Genomic DNA, 21,758 nt, shown 5'->3' on the forward strand with positions numbered 1-21,758 from the left:
GAGTGTCCTCTGTCCTCTCCGTCACTGTTGGGCCTATTGTAGCATTGCTGATGCAGCACTATTTCACATCACACATACTGTTGGGCAGACGTGCCAAAGGGGGAGCGCACGTACATGCATGCAGGCACATACTCAGCAGAGTCGTGTGGGAATCTAGCAAGAGGCCATTGGTCAACTGTGAGAGGGCTGCTTCGCTCACTGTGCCCACTGCGCCCCCTGCAGGGAGAGAGTAGTACTGGTGCCAAGCCGACTGACTGCAAATCGAAGGGCGTGCAGCGTGCATTTCGTAGCATGCCTAGAACACCTGCTGCTCACAGCACCAGACAGCCTGGAAAGCCATCAGTCAGAAGGGAGGGCCTAAGCTCGAGGTCAAGGGTCAACGTGGAGGCCTGGTGCGAGCTGGGAGTGATTGATGCGCCAGAGGTTGCTCATGGTGGAGGCGCTATCTGTGGGTAGAACATCTGCGCAGATGCATGTGTTTGTGTGAACGTCTTCCTCTGTGCAGCACGAGTGTGTGCGCACTGAGTAACCTGACCTCCATGAGGCATTCCTGCTTTTCTGCAGGCACAGTGTTGAAGCTGCTCTCTCTGGACTATTTCATGTGGCTTTGGGCTGCCACAGGCTTTTAAAAAGGCCCTAAATCTTTCAAGCTGAGCACAGATACCAGAGGAGGTTTTAAATGAACAGCAAATGGCAAGAGAAGCTGTGTCATGTTGTGGCTTGAGCAGAAGACTCGGGAGCCGACGGCTATGGGCTTAAACCACAAGTGGGGCATATATATCTTACGCAAGGCTTCAACACCAATGTCCCGCTCATGATTTAAACCCATTACCATCTGGACCATTATTATCAAAAAGAGCAACATTGCAGTCACATGTGAGATTCTGCCAGAAAGTCAGTATGCAAAAGGATACTCTCTTTAGGAGGGTTAATATGTACCCCTTTTCTGTATTGACTATGTTTTGTTAAAGTATTCAGAATTTTATCATTTAGTTGCTTGGAACTAATATTTGTAATTAATACAACCTGCTCCACACATCTACAAATTCTGCAAACAGCTGCATCTGAAATTACTAAGCAAATTGCAGAACCCCAAAAGGCAATTTAATCCCGGTCGAAATATTTTCACTTTCTACCACTTCCTCCCGATTTATTTATTGTTTTTGTTTATAATTATTTTAAAAATAACAGGATTAGTTAGTATGTTAGTAAGATTAGTTAGTAGTTAGATTGTTAGTAGCTACTTAAAATGGCAAACTTAAAATGGGTGTGCATATGCAATGAACGTGGACATGCAGCAAAGTAGGTTTAAACGCTGAAAATCGCTGTAGAACTCAATCTTATAATGCAACCTGGCGGAGTGCGCCGGCTGGTCTCAGATAGGATCCGTCTCGGAATATTTTAAACACAGATTAAATTCATAATCTGCGTGTGAGTTTCCTGTACTATACAATCTTGGCATAACTTGAGTAAAATCCTTCCTTTTATTAATTTTGTTATTTTCTCCTGACGCATAATATTTGGGATTTTTTTATACATTCGTTTCTTTTCATTATTTATGACTTGTCCTTCAAAACGGTTGTCCATTGATCAAGGACAACACAGACATAGGCCTGGGACCACAAGGCAAACCTTGACATCTAGTGGTCTCGGATGGATATTACAAGCAAATCGGGGTTTTAGTTCGTTCCAGAAAGTCGAAGTTAAACTCTGAAAAGCCTTCATCTGAAATGTACCCTTAATCGAACTCCATTGCATCCTGTGGATTCGTTCCATACATTTTAGATATTGGTCGGCGCTTCCAAATATGTATATTGCATCAAAACAGTAGTGATTTGAAATTTGACTGTGGTGCATTTCATATTGTATAAATTCCGTAGCATAATTCTCACCTTTTAAATATTCACTCGTGTGTGTGTGACGTTGCATTTCCATTCAAACTATAATGCATTTGTCCTTAACTTTGAATAGGCTAAAGAAAATAATAGTTTTTTTTTTCATTTCCGCAAAAAATAAGACAAGCACATTGCGATTATATTCACTCAAATTCGGCACCAAATTAATTTAAAACTCCGATTGCAGTCGGAATGCACGGCGGAATCAGTTCTTCTCAAATATAGGATATCACTGCTTCAAATATTTCCCAAATATTTTCCATAATGGAATTGCCTTTAAGCTGTTCAAGCAGTTGGAAGTTGAAACGGTGTTTAATTTATTTTTAGCTGCTCTGTCAAATAGCCTACGAAATTTAAACAATATGACTAATACACTAAATATACTCGGCTGTGAATAATTGAATTCAAATCATTTCAGGCAATTCTAAACAACATGGCTGGATATGCGTACAGAACTTTTCTTGAACATAGCATTTCCAGCGTCCTGGCAGTGAACAACAGTCTACATGGTGGCCGACCAGGTCAATAGCTGCGCCCTTTGCTCAGTCAGATGACAGCGAATCCGAATTCAACTGGAAAGAGGGGATTGACGTCATTGTCCAAGATACCTTTGGTCCTGCTAATCGTCGTTCACATTTGCCAGGGTTTTCCCTTCAACCAAGGAAAAGGAAATTCGAAACTTGTGGCCGGGTTGCTGTGGTGATTTTTACATTCAACGTCTTGAATGAACGCGTTCAACGTCTTGAATGAATCAAAGATTGTTGATTTATAGCAAGACATTAACACTCCAGTGAAAACTTTATACGTTTTCGACACTGTTGCTGGCGCTAAACGAAATAGCCAGAAAACTTGAATCTAATGACCATAATAGAGTGCCCCTATTAGCCTATTAGTTTACGTGTTCCCGTGTCTGTCCAAGGGAGACCTCCCTTTCCAAACTCTTAAATTCGTCTCCTCCCGACCGAGGCTGAAAAACATTGCTGGGAATCAAACTCACTTTACAGCAGAATCAATCTTCACAGGATGGATTCACAGGGTAGCACCCGGGGCTCTATCGCTGCGCTATGCCAGCAACATTTTCATTTCTTCGAACAGAGCCCCTGCTCAGCAGAGACCGTCTGGGCGTGACACCATGGACAGCTCCAAAACATGGATCACGGGCTACATCATTTATATCATACGCACGCACGCGAAAGTGCGCGTAGGCTACGTATATTTTTGCCTGGTGTTCATCTAGCTGTTTGTTTCCCAGCCAACCCTATGCTTTATCTACTGCATCACATCCATTCACAAATCAAAGTTGTTCTTTAAGCGCGTGTGCGTTCGTGCAGTGTAAGCTAACTACTGAGGGATGGTTGAATGCTGAAGAGACACTTCGGTGTGGAAAATCCGCCACTGATAGCAGCTGTCACTCACTCTATTTCTCGTGACTGAAGGCAGTCCGGGGAGAGCACAGCAGATCGCTGTCTGTGCTGATAACTTCAGTGACGTTTCATAACGAAAATGAATATGTTCCCCATGAATGATATCTTTCTATATTGAAGAAATCCACAGAACAGTGTCAGACGACGGAGCCCGCATTGCAACACACAGTCGATGCAACCCTCGGGGAAGAGTCTCCCGGCTGCCTGTTAGGGACTCATTCAGTTTCCAAAAAGACACGCACAAGCCGGATCTACTCGCAGGTTCTCCTGTATTCGTTTGGCCGGTTGTTAACTGGGTGAGGAATGACCCTTCAGATACGCGTTTTTAAGTTATGTCGTGGGTGCGTAATTCGCAGCAGCACGCACTCGGCAGCTGGTGAAGCAGCAGCAACAGGAAATCACTGATCAAAATTTAGACGAGAAAGATGGTTTGTGTCTGATACGTTAGTCCATCCCGCTTTGTGTGGCACATACTGATGGAAAACAAGAGTTAACTTTGTGTTGCGGGTCAACGCTTTGTCTGCATCAGCCTGTTGAGTTTGTGTCGACACCTTCGTCTCATCCTCTTCCTCACGTGCCGCAGAGATGAAACGGCACAGGTGACTGGAGTAACACGCCGTTTGGGACTATAATTAGGAATAACACAAGCAAAGACGCCGGAGGAGAAATGTAAGTACAGTGGCAGCTAATCATCAACCTGCTTCCACCTTCATCTCGTGGCCCTCATCGCTCTCGCACAAGATCAAAAGATCCGCATGCAGCTCAAGCCTAGAGCTAGGGACCATTCTCATCCGGAAAATCATAACCACAGAATTTTCGGCTTTCGAGTTTTCAAAATGAACTGAAAGATTCTGCCTGCAAGAGACGTCCAGCTCCACTGATTCAAACATAAAGACTCCTACCTTATACCTAGCGGTGATATATGGTGGCTATTTAAAAACGTCAAGTTAACACCTGTCATAAACAATTGATGATTGCCGGGGTCATTGCCTGCGCTGGCTAACTTGCGAAACGACCATAAAATTGCCTTATCTATTACATGAGGTGTTTATAGTGTTTTCTACTGGAAGTGGCTCTCCGGTGGACGCATTCGTCTGTCAACATCGACAACTTTGTGAACTCGTCACAGGGGCACCCGCTGCTTGAAGCAGGGACATCTTTACCCCTTGGTTTGTTTCCGATGTCATAGATCACGTTGCCTCTATTGCATTGCTGGGGAAATGTAATATCGTGCGTTCTGGGTAAGTGTTTTGAGTGGAGGTGGAAAGGCTGGGGAAGTGCGGGATGCTGGGCGGTTGGAGGTTGTTGGGGGCTCTCATGGTGGCCAACAAGGCGTGCGGATGTTTACGTTCTTTTGTACTGTGATTCACTGCCTCGCTAATTGGACCTGATATTGGCTGAAATTCCCTTTCTACTCAAGGGACGCAGTGATTGATGACTGTGGCCCATAGCGCTTGCAGCGCAATGATAACTGCCTGCTCGGTCCCTGTGCGCTGTCACTGCACACCTTAACCAGCCTTGCACGGTTCTTTCACGGTCTCCACTGGCAGTTACAATTATATCCGATTCCGGCGGCGCTGGGAAATGTTTCAGTTTAACATACCGGCTGAACTTTGCAAAGTAGGTATTTCCCTACATCTCTTGCAGTTACATGCATGATTCTTTAAAAATGAGTGAAATGACTGATACAATAATTCAGGTTCAGGGGTGAAGGGTGTTGGGCTCTGCAGATGTAGGCTTTAGCAATTCTGTTCTGTAGTGTGCAGTGATTCCTTCATTCCTTACGTTTGTCTTATATTCACGTGTCTCCTCCTCTGTTTGTCTTCTTTGCATTCATCTTTCTTTCTTCCTTCTTAACCACTTTTTTTCTGCTCATTCACTCTCTCAATTTTTAAATTGTGGATATGGTGAAAATTAATAATAGAAAAAAAAGACTTCCCCATATGCACATCAGTTTTTTCTCTCCACCAACTTCAGTCTTTCTTTTTGACCTCTTTTCTGTCCATATCTATGTGCAATTGTATTTTTAGGGGACCTCTTAGCAACTGGATTTAACCCCCCAGGATTATCTCTCATATGAATGAGATATATTGAATGTTGAATGAATGTTTGGAATTTATGTAGTTTGTGACATCATAAGGATGTAGAGATATTGCTGATCAGGACACAATGTAGTGGCAAATTTCATTGAAGACATGAATATAAAACTGAGGTGGCACAGTGATGCGCTATTGCTTCACAGCAAGAAAGCCCTGCGTTTGAATCAGGCCTGGGTCTTTCTGTGTGGAGTTCCCCATGTTTGCACGGGTTTCCTCTGGGTACTCTGGTTTCCTCCCACAGTCTACAAACGTGCACATAGGTTAATTGAAGACTCTAAATTGCCCATAGGTATGACTGTGTGAGTGAATGGTGTGTGTGCCCTGCGATAGAATGGCGGCCTGTTCAGGGTGTGTTCCTGCCTCTCACCCAATGCACGCTGGGATAGGCTCCAGCACCCCTGCAACCCTGCCATAAGTGGGTATAGATAATGGATGGATGAATATAAAACTAATTGTCCACAGGAAGCATACACATTATTTATCCATTTTTGTTTATCTTTTTATCTAAACTGAATTAAGTTAATAATTATTTTGTGTGACATATTTTAAAATACACCGTGATTGTACAGAATATTACTTTTTTAACCATTGTTAGGTGCAAAGGTTTTGGCAAAGTATTGAAATATGTCATGTCAATAAAGAACCTGAAGTTGAAAAATTGAACTGAGAGCAATGGTGAGAGCTTTAATTACCAAGAGTCCAGCTGGTTTCTGTCCATGTCACCACATTACCATTCACATTTACACCCCTCACATGCTAACTACACCAAATTACAAAGGGTACAACCGGCAAGCTTCAGTGACCTTAAAATAAACCTGACGGCCAGTGGATTTTGTGCAACACCACCGCACAACACATACATAGACACACTTTATCTTGAATGTTTTAAGCCATAAAATGAATACATAAAAAAGTTATATTCTCTCTCTACTTTTCACAAACTAATAGAAAAAATCATCTATAACGCTGAGACTGACACACACATACAGACAAATGCACACACACACACACACACACACACACACACACACAGCATAGTGCCACTAACTGCCAGATAATGTCAGTCTGTCAGCTTGTCACATTTTGGGGAATAGTCTGCAAGGAAATGTTTTCATGAAATCCCAGAATACAACTCATTACATTACATTACAGGCATTTAGCAGGTGCGCTTATCCAGAGCGACGTATAACAAGTGCATCAGTTCAACTCACCAACTTTTCATTATTATTAGTTTACTTATTGCTTTGATTGATGTTTATTTAAAAAAAAAAAAAAAACTCTAATATCAAGCAGTGAGAAAAACAATGGGGGCCACCATGGAGGTTTGGAAATATGGAACTTATAATTAGAAATAATTACCCAGCTAGCACAGGATGGGAATTTATTGTACATTTCTGTGACGTCACCAATCAGCTCACACTCATCACCCACAGTAAAGGTGATCTGTTGAGGAATTCTGGACCCCCCAAGAGAATGGAGAATATCCTCAATGAGGTATCGTATTTGTTAGAAGAAACTCATTCTTATTTACAGAGTGTTACTCAGTGACAGAGTCTTTCTATTCCTGACCTGCATGTCTGAGTACAGTGAGAGAGAGAAAGAGAGAGAGAGAGAGCGAGTTAGCAGCAGTCTATGTTGCTGCCTGCCATGAACTGAGGGACAGGAAGCAGAAATAATTAACAGCTGCATCAGGTGATTGTGATGAAGCTGCAGGTGTAACATGAACAGGCACAGCAACAGTGCATTATGGGTTAAAGTCTAAACATGTAATTTCACAATCAGAATGCGAACACTAGATCAATGACAGTGTCATTTTAAAATCTGAATCTGAATGCTTTACTCTCACCCCGTTAAAAACATTGAACATTCTTAATTCTGTTCAGCCATCAAAGAGATGAATACCCTCTCAAACAAGCAGGATCACAGCCTTCATTCATTTATTATTTATTCTGTCGAATCTTTCATTCCTACAGACCACTGAAGTCAGCATGGCTCCTGAGGGCCTCACAGATTCACTGAGTTCTGGCCTCTCCATGGTAATCTACCTTAATACAGTGTAATGGGAGAACAGAGAATCATTCTATTATTTAATGCTCAGGAGACGCCCTTATCCAGAACACGGTGTACGACTCTCAGATTTCAAGAGATCAATTTATACAACTGAATATTTACTTTAGCTCTCCAGGGTGAGTACATTGTTCTAGGAGGTCCACATTAGCAGTGCACCCTTCACATCCCTTCCTGGTTGGGTGTGCGTGTGATCCACAGTGTTAGCGAACACGATACACGGGCACAGATATAAAACAAGGGGTGTTGCAGTGTTGCATTTATTCTGGGCTCATAGTCTGTTCATTTGAGACCTTCTGTCCATGTAATTTGTCTGTGTATGTGAATGTGTTGAAAGTGTACCCCGGTAAATCTGTAACTAAGCAAGTTGCATAGAGCAGGTGATTCATATGTTCTACCCAGAACACAGAGCAGATGTTGCACATAGAGGACATTATAAATGGCACATGGAAACTCCCAGAGACAAATTTGCATAATCGCCAGTTCTCTAATTCCTTCACTTCCATTTCCCTATTCTCCTACTTCTCCAGATCTCCTCTTCTCTGAATTTCCCGTCTTTGCCCATTTATTATTCAGCATTACACTCCCTCCTGTTTCCCTGGAGCAAGATAAACAGACCTCCTAACCCCTACCTTCTACTCCCCTGTACTCACCTCAAAAGCACAGAGGGTTGAGTAAAATGCTCTCTGTTGTGCAGAATACTCTCTTTCCTTCCGGCTCTATCTAAAATCATCACATGCCTACAGCACAAGAATGCCCCCATGTGGCTAACCACAGAAGGAGAGAAGCGCTCTCTGCTTTTGTTAATGAGCTGGGAAAGCGGTCGCGTGTGAGCTTAATTGATATGCCACATAGAGAGCCCCATGCACAAACAGGACGCGCTGCCCTCAAAACCCTCCAAGTGGAAGCTGACTGGTCGAGTTGGCGTAGAGACTCCTAACATCAGGATGGGAAACACTGTGATGGACATCCTAAATGCACTAAAAAGAAATAATTTACTTAAGTTGTTGAGGTTATCTTAGTGAGAAATGTCAGGATAGTTAAGTTCAGGCATTGAACTGTGCCAACGACTTTCTTGAAACACTGATAATATATATATATATATATATATGTAATGATGCAAATCTTTATGATTCTTTTTCTGTTAAGTTTTTATTCCCTCATAATACCTTCATGCTAGTCCTAACGCCTAATGCCCCAGCACAGAAAGAAAGAGAAGAGAGAGAGAAAAAATGATAGAGAATGATTATGTACTTGTGTGTGTGTGTGTGTGTGAATGTGCATGCTTGTGTGTGTGTGTGTGTGTGTGTGTGTGTGTGTATAAATGTTTATGCGTGTGTCTGTGTGTCTGTGTGTATAAATGTTTATGTGTGTGTGTGTGTGTGTGTGGATATATATATAAGAACATACCATTCTCCTGCCATTGTTCTTTTGTTTGCTGACCTCCATTCTCTTTCTTTGTGTGAAAGTTTGGACAGGAATGCTCCTACTCTGAGCACCTTTGCTGTGCTTTCCCCAACCCCATACCCCCCCCCCCCCCCCCAGGTCACATACACTTCAGCATTCTTCTTGCTAGGAGGGCACCAGCAAAAGACTGGGCCATTTAAGTATTTCATACATTTCTCTGTGAGGCAGTTTTTTTACATCTTGTTGCCCTCTGAAGTGGTCACAATATGGCTTCCTAATTAAGTATTGCTCAAAATGTATTTAGTTATAGCAGTCTTCCGTGAGGCTGCGGGTTCAGTTCCCAGGTGGGCTAATGCCACCGTACCCCTGCTGTGCGGTGCAGAGTCCGGTGCAGTGATGCGTGATTGGCCACATCTCCTTTTTTACAATCAGGAGAGCAGACAGCCCCCCTCCTTTCTCCTTTTTTGCTTCATTCAGACACATAGAAAGCGAAGAGGGTAACAGAGAAGGGATCACAGCTCAGAAGGTGCCACAGCAGGGGATCTAACCCCCACCCATCCGAGGGGATTTCTATTTGGCTTGAGCATCGGCTACCCCATGTACTGCACCCACCCGCCTTACCCACAGCTTCCCTTTTCTGGATATTTTTGAAAATTTTCTGTTTGGTCAAAGGAAAGGTGGGGCAGGGTTTGAAGGGCTAGACTAATTCAAAAGAGACTCCTGTATGTGTATCACTTCATAATGCAATTCCATATCTCTAAGCCAACACATGAAAATGTGAAACGTGGTAGGCATATTGTACAGAGCTTGGTAAATCTCCCTGTGAAGACAGATAGATAGCGCAAGCAGAAGAAAAGTTCAATTATTAACATTTTTTGACATGTTACAAGTGTCTTGGATGACAAAAAAACATGTTGCAGTGAAAATACCTTCAAAAATATTATTAATTTTATTTTTATTGAATGTCCCTTGCAGTGTAGGTTTCAGCATAGTAGTATATATGGTTCATGAGATTATGACCCGAGACTTCTGTCCCCTATAGGGGACGGAAATGAATTCCTGGGTTTCAGGAGAACATAAAGTTATGGTGTTATTGCTGATTGGATTTTACATTACCATTACTGCTGCACACATTTTCACTTGGCGCAACATTTAATGTGCAGTTCCAAAGGGATCACACGACTCTGATTCATTGCTAGCAGGCCCCTGGATTAGATGCTGCACTGGGAAACATGTTGATCAATAGCATTGATTTTCCTCTGTGTTTCAAGGTAACTTCATTGACTGGAAAAATACTTTCCCCTAAATTCTCCCCACTTACTATCACAACAGCTTACTCCATGAGTTTATTGGAACCGTGCTGTTAAGATAAAGATAACTACGACACTTCATTCTTTCACACTGAGATAAATGACCTCAAAATGTGAGCAATGTTTGCAGTCAAAGTGTATTGCTTAGAAGGGATTAGCAAAGATCATTTTGGGTTTGCATTTTTTCTTTTTGCATAACAGCTTCATGTACATAAATAGTTTGGATGAAGGTGATTATGGCGAGGATAACAACAGTGATGATAATGGAAAAACACCGGAGACATCAGCAGTAATTCTCAGTCAATTCAACAGGGTGCATATGTAGTACTTAAAATGATCAGAAGGAAATCTTACTTACATTGCCTAATAAATTAAATAATAAAGAACCATAAAAGTAATGATAGGATAACATAAGAGCAACCAAACACCTATTGTATCGTATGACTTTTTCAAATTCCCTAACATATATAGCGTAACACAAAACACTGCGGCTATGTTGTGACCTGCTTGAAGATTTGTTTTAACGCATGCAAGAGTATAATGGACTTGTTCTAACTCAGATTTATGCACATTTCGATAAATGCTGGCTGCACCAAAGGATTTTTTGTCATCAGCTTAATCAATCCTCTCTCTGTACTGTTTCCAGAAGTCAAACAGAGCAACAAGGGAGATCGCATAATTATTAACACTGCTACATATATTGGAAAAGGAATTCAGACCTTTGTTTGATGATGGAGTGTGGAGTGTGCGGGTGATGAATTGATCCGAACGGGGCCCTTGTGCGGTAATTGGAAGGCGGAATACGAGTGTTTGGGGAGACAAAGGAGGAGAGAACCATTCCGGCACATCAGTTACTTCTGCCCCGACAGCCCGTGCAGGAAACGTACACAACCAGACAATGAAAGATCAAGGAAAACACATTCAAATAATTATTAGCATTATTTGATCAAGGCCTTTGTGTGTGTGTGTGTGTGTGTGTGTGTGTTTTCACTCTCTTAGAAAGAATGGTTTCCAGGCACTTCAAAAAAATAAAATGAATCAAGCTATGGATGTGTTTGTCCGATGCCACACGTTCTTTGTCTCCTCATGAGAACATTAAACAGCTCTCTTAACACACAGAGCCTGGAGGAGTTTCACAAACAGTGATCCTGGTGAAAGCGGTGAGGAAGTGTTCCACTCTGTATTGGAATGAAATGGGTCATGCCCGCTCCACGACCCTTGTTCCGTGGTCTTCTGATGCTGAAACAGCCGATTTGCTGGAGTTGCGTTTACAGTCGATGGAAAACGTTAATCTGAGAAGGGATCGCATAGAGATCACAGAGGACGACAGCAGTTCCAAATTAACTTTTACATTTATTTAGCTGGAATGGGAGAAATACATTATCTCTGAGATCCCTTGCCTTTCCTCTTCCGACCTTTTTTATGTGCAAAAACATTGGTCCATTTCTCCTGTATGCAACACTTTGATTTCAGGATGCAGAAATTTAGGATAGTTTAGGATTTTCTCTCTGTCTCTGTGAAGACTAATTATCCAAAGATTAGTCTCCAGTCTTTGCTCTGTCTCTCATCCCATGCTATTTTCATCATATTGAAGAACTAGCAGTGTCCACTCCTGGTCCTTGGTCCTAAAACCGACTTAGGTTTCCATCAGATTAATTCTTCCAGTAATATAATTAAGACCCCAGCTGACACATAGACCACTAAACATGGGCAGCGGGGTGGATTTAGCTCTATAAAGCCTCACTGTGTCTTTGTACTGAAGAACAAAGTGGCCACACCAATGCTCCCTCAGGGTATGGGTAGGGGACAGGCATGGTTAAGACCAGTGTGCCCAGCTGGTGGCTAACCAACTGCATTCTGGTCTGAATACTTTTGGTAGAGATCTCTGGATGTGGAGTTTTCAGGAAATCTGGAGGATTTAGCAAAGACTGAATCCTTACTTCTCCGACAGCAGCAATTAGACCTAGACTTATCACAAAAATGCCTGCATTTAGATCCATTCATAATTACAACCGATCTGTGTCCCACATATTCATTCTGTATGTGATTTAAAGTACAAGCATAAGCAGAAACCTAAAGCAGTTAATTCTCTTCACTGGAGATCCTTTGAGAACACAAGCCCAAATTGATTGTCTTAGCACAGTGTTTTGGGGGAGAAGTCTTTGCCTACATAAAATACATAAAACAGTTTCCCTTCATCAGGGAGAACAGTTTCATCCATTTGGAATTATTTACAAATGTGGAGTTTTGTAGAAAAAACACTGTAACTAGCAAAGTTTTTTTTTTAATTCAACATATTCAAAAATATTTAAATATAACCTTAAATATAATTTTCTAAGTGATTATCCAGGCAGTCTATTGCCTCGTTAAGGCAGTGCACTGAAAAATGAAAAATTTTTATAAACCGAATTGAGCCTGTATTGTCATTGAACAGAACTGTAATACCCCTTGACAACCAAAGTGTAATTCAATTTTTCTCAGGGTATCTGTGAAACAATCCACTTCTCAGATCATTGATCATTCGGACACACTTTAAAGGTGTTACAGACAATTCATTTGAGGTGTATTTTCCACAGCCTCTCCTCTGATTAGCCTTATGCATACCGTGGCATTTCTTTATACTACAATAACCTGATAAGTGACCTGAATGGATGGCATGTAAATATTTTTTCACTTTAGACCACCAGGCGATTTTATTGTAGATGCAAAAAAAAAAAAAAATATCACATAATCAATAAAACTGTATTATGAAAATCGGATCCAGTGTCAAATCTCAAACGCCATGTCTTGTTGTATTGTCTATCATTGAAACTTCAGTTTTATTTAATTAGCTTAACGTGCAGAAAGCTCTTCGCAAGACACTTTTGACAGCCCTCAAGATGTCATTTAGTTTCCCGTTTTCTTTACTTGACTTCCTGTATGATTGTCAGGGTTTTATTTATGTTATGGAAAATGGTCAGAAGGCCGTGACTGTTTGAAAAGACGCAGGCACGCATATAATGTCTTAATTATAGTAAACGTCCACATCCCTTAGTAGGTAAAACTGGAATTGTGCGACTCAAAAACTTCAGACGCCGACTGTACCACTTCAACAGGAAAAAGGGGGTGTGCCGATTACTCAAGTCCCACAAGTCCCGCCTCGGCGTGGATTCTGCGAAAAAATCAGGGATATAAAATGTAGGATCTCAACATTCAGTGAAGTTATGCAAGGATTCCGCGTCAAAACAACAGGCATCCGCGGCCCTCGAATCAGTTTTCTGTTCCAGGGCACCCTGGTAGTCGGTGTGTTTTGTTTAAGCGTGTGAAACAATTCACTTTTCCCTCATTTCGCTGGCATTTCTGCCGGCAGCTTGAGTTGAGCGCAGCCATGGCAGGGGACGGGACCGACCAGCGGGCTCTACAGTATGAGCAAACTTTGGTAAGTTCACTTGTAGCCAAATCACTTGCTGGACGTGGTGCACATAACGCTGACGAAGTTAATCTGTTACTGACTGAATGTGTACAAAGTTGATGACAATTCAACCATTTTCCAGGCAGCAGCACAGTTTCTAAATTAAAAAAAAGCGCTTCAATGTGTCTTTGAAGATGAAACAACGCGCTTTAATATAATCATTGTCACGTTTCACATTATTCTCAGAAGCAAAAATACTTTGTAAGTGTATGGGTTATCAATGCCAGTGTAATTTTATCCTTTTTTATTTGGAAGAAGTGACATTAACGATGGCGAGATTAGCTGCACAGCTGGATTTGCACACAATGCCCGTCTGTCTGTCCACTCTTCATCTTGCCTTGACCGAACAGTACACGCAGAACTAGTTCATGCAAGAATAATGAACATTCATATATTTTAACTAGTAACCAAATGTATGTGTGTTCTGATGTGCGTGGGCTATATCTTGTGAGCAGATTCAATATAAATGCGATTGCCTCACCACAGATCTCTCAGAATTTCAGGAAATGCAGCTGTCATGTGAAGCGTTTAACATGCAGTAGCACACGGGATTGGAAATGCATGAACACTTGTTGAATGTGACAGACTGTGGGCACCGGTGATGCCAGTGATGCCAGTGATGCCAGATGCACCAGTGTACACTGCTCACAGAACAGCTGGCACAAGTGAGGAAAACATTATGAGACGATGACGCGCTTCGATGATTCTGGGTATTATTGCAGGCATTTATATGTGTGCCACTCTGACCTGTTGATCAGCCGTAAACCATACATGAATTTGGAAAAATGCTTTATTTCTCGGAATTTATACATCTGATGTGTAGTGGGCAAAAGTCAGGTATGTTTATGGAGTCAGATAAGAGCAGTTAAGTGTGCATAACACCTACATTTTACGTTCTTTTATTTTAGGTAATAAAATACTTAGCCTTGGGCACATGTTGTTTCCTTTTCGAACAAACACTTAGCATTCAGTGTGAAACCGAGCGGGCCGAAAGACGGATGTGATTGACTGATTATGAGCGAATGAAGCGAAGTGTGGATGGAAAAGCGACCTGTCATTGTCGCGCCGTTGTCAAACCACTTGAAGTCCAAATTGCGGCGGGCTTTAAAAAAGGAGACCTTAGCCCTAACAAATTGAAAAGTCGCCTATGAACAGTTAATTTATTTAAAAAATAAAGAGCAACAAGTCTTGTGTTATAAAGAGAGCTTTTGGGCCGTGAAGTATCTCACTGTAAAAAAATGTGTCTCGCGTCTTTTGAGAAACACGAGCGTTGCATAACTCGGCCGCTGATTCAGCAGTGGACGCACGATCACCTCTTGCGGTGCTGCGTCTCTCCCCGTATGTCTGCAAACGCGGAGCGCAGTGACCTCAGAATCTCGAGGTGCAGCATCTTTGCCCAGATCCGTGCACTCGCTCTGAACACTTGTCCCTTCCTGTGTTGACTGTCCCTTGTCTGATGCTAAAGTAACAAAACTTTTGGTCCAGACATTTTTGAGAGCTACAGATTTATATTGAGATTTGATTACATTCAGTGCAGTCATCTGTAAAAGCTTTTCCTGGGTTATATAAATCCGGGTTATTTAGCACTCTAATTTACCAGTTAGATGCATGTCATTCCAATTTCTCTCTTACTGTTTTACCCCTGGATTCTGTTTTTCTTGCCTTGTCGAGGTATTTGCTAGAGTCAGTAGTCTACTGCTTTCTTCCCCACGATTCCTCCTCCCTCTCCTACTTAGGATTCCTCAGTACACCCCAGGTTCACCAAATGCCACATTATTGGCTGAGGCCGGTGAGCAGAGCTTCATAAAGGGGGCGAGAGGAGGCTGAGTGTGCGTAGAAGTGTGAGAGGGGAAGCGGGGATGTAATTGGATTAACCTCAGTGCCTGGACAGCCAGACTCCGGCCCGCTCTACATGTTTCTGTGGGAGGCAGTGCTCTTTCTATCTGGACGGGGAGAGGATGGCTTTCTCTGGCATCTCTGCCTGTGGCACATACAAATAATGCTGTCAGTGCCCATCCTGTACCCGTCACGGTTCCTGGGAGAGGTGTTCATCTGTTTCCCGCCCTGATATTAAAGCAGTAGTGTTATTCGGATCAATGCATCCTCCTGCCAGGCGGCGGTGTGGTGGTGTTTTGATGTCGGGGCCTGTTCTGAAGCGGAGTGGGCAAAAGTGCATTGTTCACCGGGTCAGATAAGAGCAATTTTAAGAAGGGTGATAAGAGAGCTGTGGGTGCAATAAAATAACCTTGGGTCTGATTTGTGCCTGTCTTGTGTAAGACGATGAAACTGCTCACGGCCGTGTTTTGCTTCAGAAGAGCGCACTGGGCCCACAGCGAGCATTTTCATTGGACGAAAATGCAGGCGCTGGCGGCGCATCTGAATGCTAATGAGTGGATCATTTGCCGTTGTGTGGATGAGATGAAACCCGATAGATGTGTGCCGTTGGAACTAGGGACTGAGAAACCTGTGTGTGTGTGTGTGTGCGCACATTTGTGTGTGGAGATCTTGCAGTGCACTGTTCTAGTTGTGAAAGTGTCATAACCTAGTAAGATTTATTTGTACTAGTGGGCTTCCCTTTGTTATCGGGGCTAAAATAGCAGGACACACGTTTGCTGTGGAAACGACCAGAGGCAAAGGAATTTTCCCTAAGCTTATATTTTTCCTTTGGAGCTTAAAGCTGTTTGACAGCTCATTATGACTATTATATTTGCCTTGGAGTAAATAACCGTAATTTGACCTGAGTTAACATTTACTTAGGAACATAAGGGACACTGAGTGTGTCTTGCACAATATTTACACAAGGTGTTAATGAAACTATGGCACTACATAACATCAAAGCCAGTACAGAGTTAAGAAATCTTTTACAATTGGAGACCTTTGGAGGAAAACCAAACAATCCAAACAATCCAATATCGGGGCATTTTTTGTCCCACTCTTGACTTTATTGACTGAATGTTATAAGCAGCACTGGTCTTGTTTTTTTGAATACTGTGCCTGTTTCTTGCTGCACTTTGAGATATGGAGGTGAGAGTCAGCTTGTGGTCAGACGACCCCCCCCCCCCCCCCCCCCCCCCCCCCGCCCTGCCCGAGGACAGCTTTCTCCCATCCCAGGTGCTCTGTGTGATTGAGACAGTGGTGTATGGCATCATGGGTAATGGGATAAAGTTCGCATTTGTCTGTTTCAGTCCTGCTACATTAAATGAAAAGCCATTTCTGGGGACAAGGAAAAAGTCACAATAGCCGATAAGTCATGAGAGCTAAAGGCACAAAAGTCAAGGTGGTCATCTGTTTTATTCCCTCTGAAGAGGATTAACAACAGCTCTAAAAGATTATTTATTTACATAAAAAAACTACCTTTTCTCATTCTTTGAGGTCTTGCAGGCCTTTCTTTTCAGATGTTTGCATGTTAAGGCTAAAGGTCAGGGGAAGGCTTTATGTTGTCTCTTGTGTTCCTTTGGATTTTTTGCAGGGTCTGATTTCCTGATGGTTGGTTGTAAATTTAAGAATGGCCTTCTGGGTGTAACTCCTTCAGAGTTACTCTATTAATGTCCAATCCAACGGGTGATTATTTTCAGGAATTTAAAAAGTAGTTCCATCGTTGGCCATATTATTGGGTCTCCCGCATTGCTGCTTACTGTTACCACTACACTTCTGCCAGTTAAATATTTTTGGCAATGAAGTGCGCTATAATTGTGTATCCCTAAAGTAAATTAATTCCAAAATGAGCTTAACAGAAAATGAGCCTATGCATAAATCATTTTAAAAACCAGGAGTTAATGCTGCAGGACTGAAAACCATACCGTTGTATAGCTTCAGAACTTCATAATCTGGCATTATGGAATACCCACACAACCCTGGTCACCACCTGACTTGCTTCCTGCTGTGGGATCAAAAAGCCAGATTTATTTCTGTTAAATCGCTTGCTGATTTTACTGTTCACTACTCACCATGGACAAAGACATGCACCCAGCCTGAGATACCTGTGTGGCGTAGGATTTGTATGGTGTGGCAGGCTGGGATATTGTAGGCAAACGTTTGTGGTCGAACTTTGTTTTGGGGGCCATTTCAGCAGTGCCTGTGACTCAGAGTGAATAATTAGTCTCTTCTGGGAACAAGCTGAATTTCCATCTGTGATGGATGAAGTGATCTAGGATAATGATTTGTGGTACACTGTAGCTTTCATCTTGTTTAAATGGTGAATGCTCCTCCCAGTTAGGTTTTGTTACCCCCCCCCCTTCCAAAGCAACACCCTCCTTCCCTCTTTCATTCTCTTTCTCTCTCAATCCCTCTCAATCTATCACACACTCTTTTTCCCCTCGTCTGCACACGGCGGTTCATCAAGCTGTCGGTCACGTCCCTGTTATATCATCATTTGCACTACAAAAAAATCTCGGCCTTTTAAAGTCACCTTGAATAGATGGAGTCTAGCGAAGGGATTTGTGTGAATAGTCAAATCAAAGCCATTGGTAACAGGCAGTGCTACATCAAACAGAGCAGCTGTGGAGTTGGCCTCCCTCTGTGCCTGCCAGCGCCCGAGCTCAGCGTTCAGCAGCCTCAGCTGCCAGATATCCTCCGTGCTTGTTGTTGACCACAGCAGTGGCCTGCTGGAGGAGGAAGATGGAGGCTGTCAAGTGCACCCCCACTGCACCCCTCCCTCTTTTTTTACTTATAATGGCACTGCTGTTGCTTTGTTGCCTCATGTTGTTTTTTTTCATTTGTTTGACTCACTATCTGTGAAATCACATTATTTCCTTTTTTGTTTTGTTTTGTTGGTTAATTGATATGTTGCTAGCTGCTCTAACGCTCCTCACCTGGTCTGGATCTGACGTCCTGCTGGCTGCTCTAAGCCTGTCTGGGATTAGAGCTGATGTTGCGCTGGCTGCTGTAACCCAGGCGGGGTTTGAAACTGGTGCTTTGCTGGCTGCTGGTAGTGTCAGGGGGATGGGGGCTTGTAGCAGGCTCTTCACTGGAGAGCATGTGGGCTGAGCCATCAATAGGCCGGTGCATGACTAAGGCATGTCCTCATGTGGAAGTTGGTCACTGAGAAGGGACTGTGACCATGCTTGTGCTTTTTGTACTAGAGAGCACTGGTTCAGTTATGGGTACATTATCCAATCTTCTAGGTCTCGTCAACAGTTAGCATCTTAATTTATAAACACATTTGTCTTCAGACTGAGTGCATGGTCCAGGTCCGCATTAGGTTAGTGAATTCCCACATCACCTCTGCAGTAGCAATGGGGATATTTTACCCCTTGAGGAAGAGGACAGTGGTTCCTGTCCCAAAGAGGCAGCTGACTGTATTTTACTCGATGCTTTCTAGTCACTAATTTCTAAATTTGGCAAAGCTGTGTTAAAAATAAGTTTGCGGTCTTAAAAGTTGCGAAACAACCAAATCTTGTTCTGTTGTTCGACAGCCTCCAGCTGTACACCACACTGTAGTTCGGAATGATTTTTTAAATTGGTGAAAATGAATTATTTTATTGTTTTCTAGTCTGAATATTGCAGCCGAAGTATAGCAGGCTTGGCGAGATGACTTGTCTTTCTTTTTTGACAGCATGGTTGTCACAAGCTCATACTGTCTCTACATGTGAAATGCAACATTTGACATTATTTGAAAAAATAGCAGGAAATAAAAGATATTTCTGACTTTCTTCCAGATTAATTCTGGTTATGCTTATTTTCCATTTTTGAGAGCAATGAGGTATATTGTCATGTAAAGCGCTAGCTTGGTCTTGTGTTGGTACCATTCACAGCAGGCTTTGTTTATAGCTTTTGGTTAGATGTCAATAAGAGAAAAGATTCTGTAACTTGCTTTTGATCTGGTGTGTGGAGGACAATTGTGACATCATCGCTGTCTCTCCAGGGTATGAGGTCATGAGCGATCACTTCAGTACCATCGGACGTATCTAAACGTGGCTGTGTGTAAGCCTGTGTTCTCCCCATTGAATGGCTACTGCAGGTTAACATTGAAGAAGCAGACTAAAACACTGTCTGTGTTTTTAGGCCGCAAATGCAATTCCTATTTCATTGCGTTATTGATTTTCTTTGTGGACACCGTTATTTGACTTGCATCTTTAATGAAGAGAGTGCTTGACCAATAGAAACCTGGACTATTGATGAATTCAGACTTTGAAGTACTTTTGGTTCAGTGGTTTTTTAGATGCTGCTTTCAGCACAGAAAAGAAGTGCCACATAATATTTTATTGATAGATTTCTTTTCTTAAACCATTTCCCCATTAACATTAGGTTCATAATTAAGCACTGCAATAAGAACTGTTCTGCATAGCTGTAAAGTCTATAAGCTACAAAGTCTATCATACCCAAACGTGATGTTACAAGATAGCCACTGAATATGCCCATTTTATGGTTACAATTTGCAATTCAATCTTTGTGCTGATGCTTTTATCCAAAGCGACTTACAAAATTGCTTTTCATATGTCAATGATGGTATAAATCGATATCGGATCAAAGCAAACGAACCATGATCATACTCTAACTGTGGCCATTTTGGAAGTTCATTTTTTATTGTGGAAATTGTTCAAAGCTTGTTAAACCCACCTGTTCCCAGCATGCACTCTGACTGGCCCAAGAGAATGGGCTGACCTGAGCTGTGGCGATCAGCTAGTCGATAGAGAATAATTGAGCCCCCTAATGAAGCTGCTGTGTGTGCACTACTTCTCCCGGTCAGAGAACTGTCTTCATCAAGACTGCTGCAGTTCTCATCTCTCAGTTTATAGATTTTTTTTCTCTTAACGGCAGAAATCCTGATTTCCGTTTCCGAACTGAGGTAGAGGGAATTAGAGAGAGAATAGTTTGCGTGCTGGTGCTTGTGCCTGACCTCGTGTGCTTGCGTGTGTGGGCTTGTGCTTGTGCTTGGATGCTGGCCTGTATGGAAATGTGTTTGTATGCATGTGTGTTTGAGAGAGCATTTGCTTGGGAGCGTGAGTTTAAGTGTGTGCTTTTGTGAGCCTGCACATCTGTTCTGTATGTTGGACACAGGGTACAATCTGGCCTAGCTCTGGTCTGCGCAGTCCTCTTGCCACTTGAACTTTGTTACATTGTTTTGATAAGCATTTGCCTTTTCTTGGCATACCCGGCTCTGTATTTAGTCCTTTATTGCACAATAAATATGGTGTGATAAAATTCAGTTCTGCTGCTGTTCGTTTTCACTGGATGATTACTTTTGGATCAAGGGTTCAAAAACAACTGGGCCTGACCTCAGTTTAAAGCCCTTTTGTCAGAAGTCCATAACCCTGTCTGACTCTGGGTTATCCCTTTGACAACGTAAATGCCAGGGAAGTTGTTTTAAACCTCAGTGTTTTTCTTTAGTTTTTTTTTTAGTCTGGAATAATAGATAGGTTCTGTCTGGCATTGTTGAAGAGGAATGAATCAGATAAACGGGATATTGGACAGGACTCAGTGGTTCCAAAGGCAGACCTGCGCTTGAAATGCTGAGTCGTTGTTTTACCCTAGAACTGTGCACCATATCAGGAGTAATGAACAGACAGTGTGATGCAAAGTAGGATAGACTATGTAATGTAATATGGTTTCTGAAAATGGACAAATACGGTAGGGTATTAGTGTGGATGTGATGCATGTGTCTGTGTAGAGTCCCTACAGTGTTTCATGAAACACTGGCTTCTGAGAACCTTCCACACATTCTTCTACTACCAAAGAAATTGATTCACCTTCCTGATACAGCGTCTAATCTGCAGTCTCTCTTAGTGGAGGGGCAGGAGTGACCACATGATCTCCGCAGTCCACATTGCCTCATGCTACGTCAGCTGACAAAGGAGGGTTTCTTTCTTCTCTTTCCTGCACAATCAGCAAAATCAACACCGAAAAACAAATGAAGAAGGATAAAAACCCAGGCAGCCAGGCCCTCTCTCTCCCTCTATCGCTCTTTCTCTCTCTTGCTCTTATTTTCTTTCTCTTTCTCCCTCTCTCAGCCAGTGGTGAGTCTCACTGGGGGAGAGAAAGATGTCCTTTTATTGTTGATACGCGCTGGTGGGGTTAGGGCTGAGCAGTTGAGAGGCCGTACCATAGCCCTGCTGTGTTCATACGTTTCCTGTCATTGTCCGCTCCCGGACACGTGGTCTGGGAGC

The 21,758-nt window shown here is 42.5% G+C and overlaps 1 protein-coding gene across 7 annotated transcripts in view; it reads left to right on the plus strand.

Annotated features, from left to right (window-relative positions):
- Nucleotides 1–2,889: 2,889 nt before the first annotated feature.
- The window catches only part of clcn2c (chloride channel 2c), a 122,372-nt gene continuing 103,503 nt past the window's right edge, over nt 2,890–21,758 (plus strand). For 4 of the 7 annotated variants that reach the window (XM_035385565.1, XM_035385567.1, XM_035385564.1 and 1 more), the window contains exon 1: nt 13,340–13,620. In XM_035385565.1, coding sequence (XP_035241456.1) covers nt 13,570–13,620 — 51 coding nt within the window. In that variant the 5' untranslated portion in view covers nt 13,340–13,569. Of the gene's footprint in view, nt 3,989–13,338; nt 13,621–21,758 lie in introns of those variants that run through there. The other 3 variants (XM_035385563.1, XM_035385561.1, XM_035385566.1) reach the window with 3 other exon arrangements.

This window comes from Anguilla anguilla, chromosome 12 (assembly GCF_013347855.1).
Source record: "Anguilla anguilla isolate fAngAng1 chromosome 12, fAngAng1.pri, whole genome shotgun sequence".
Taxonomy (NCBI): Eukaryota; Metazoa; Chordata; class Actinopteri; order Anguilliformes; family Anguillidae; genus Anguilla; species Anguilla anguilla.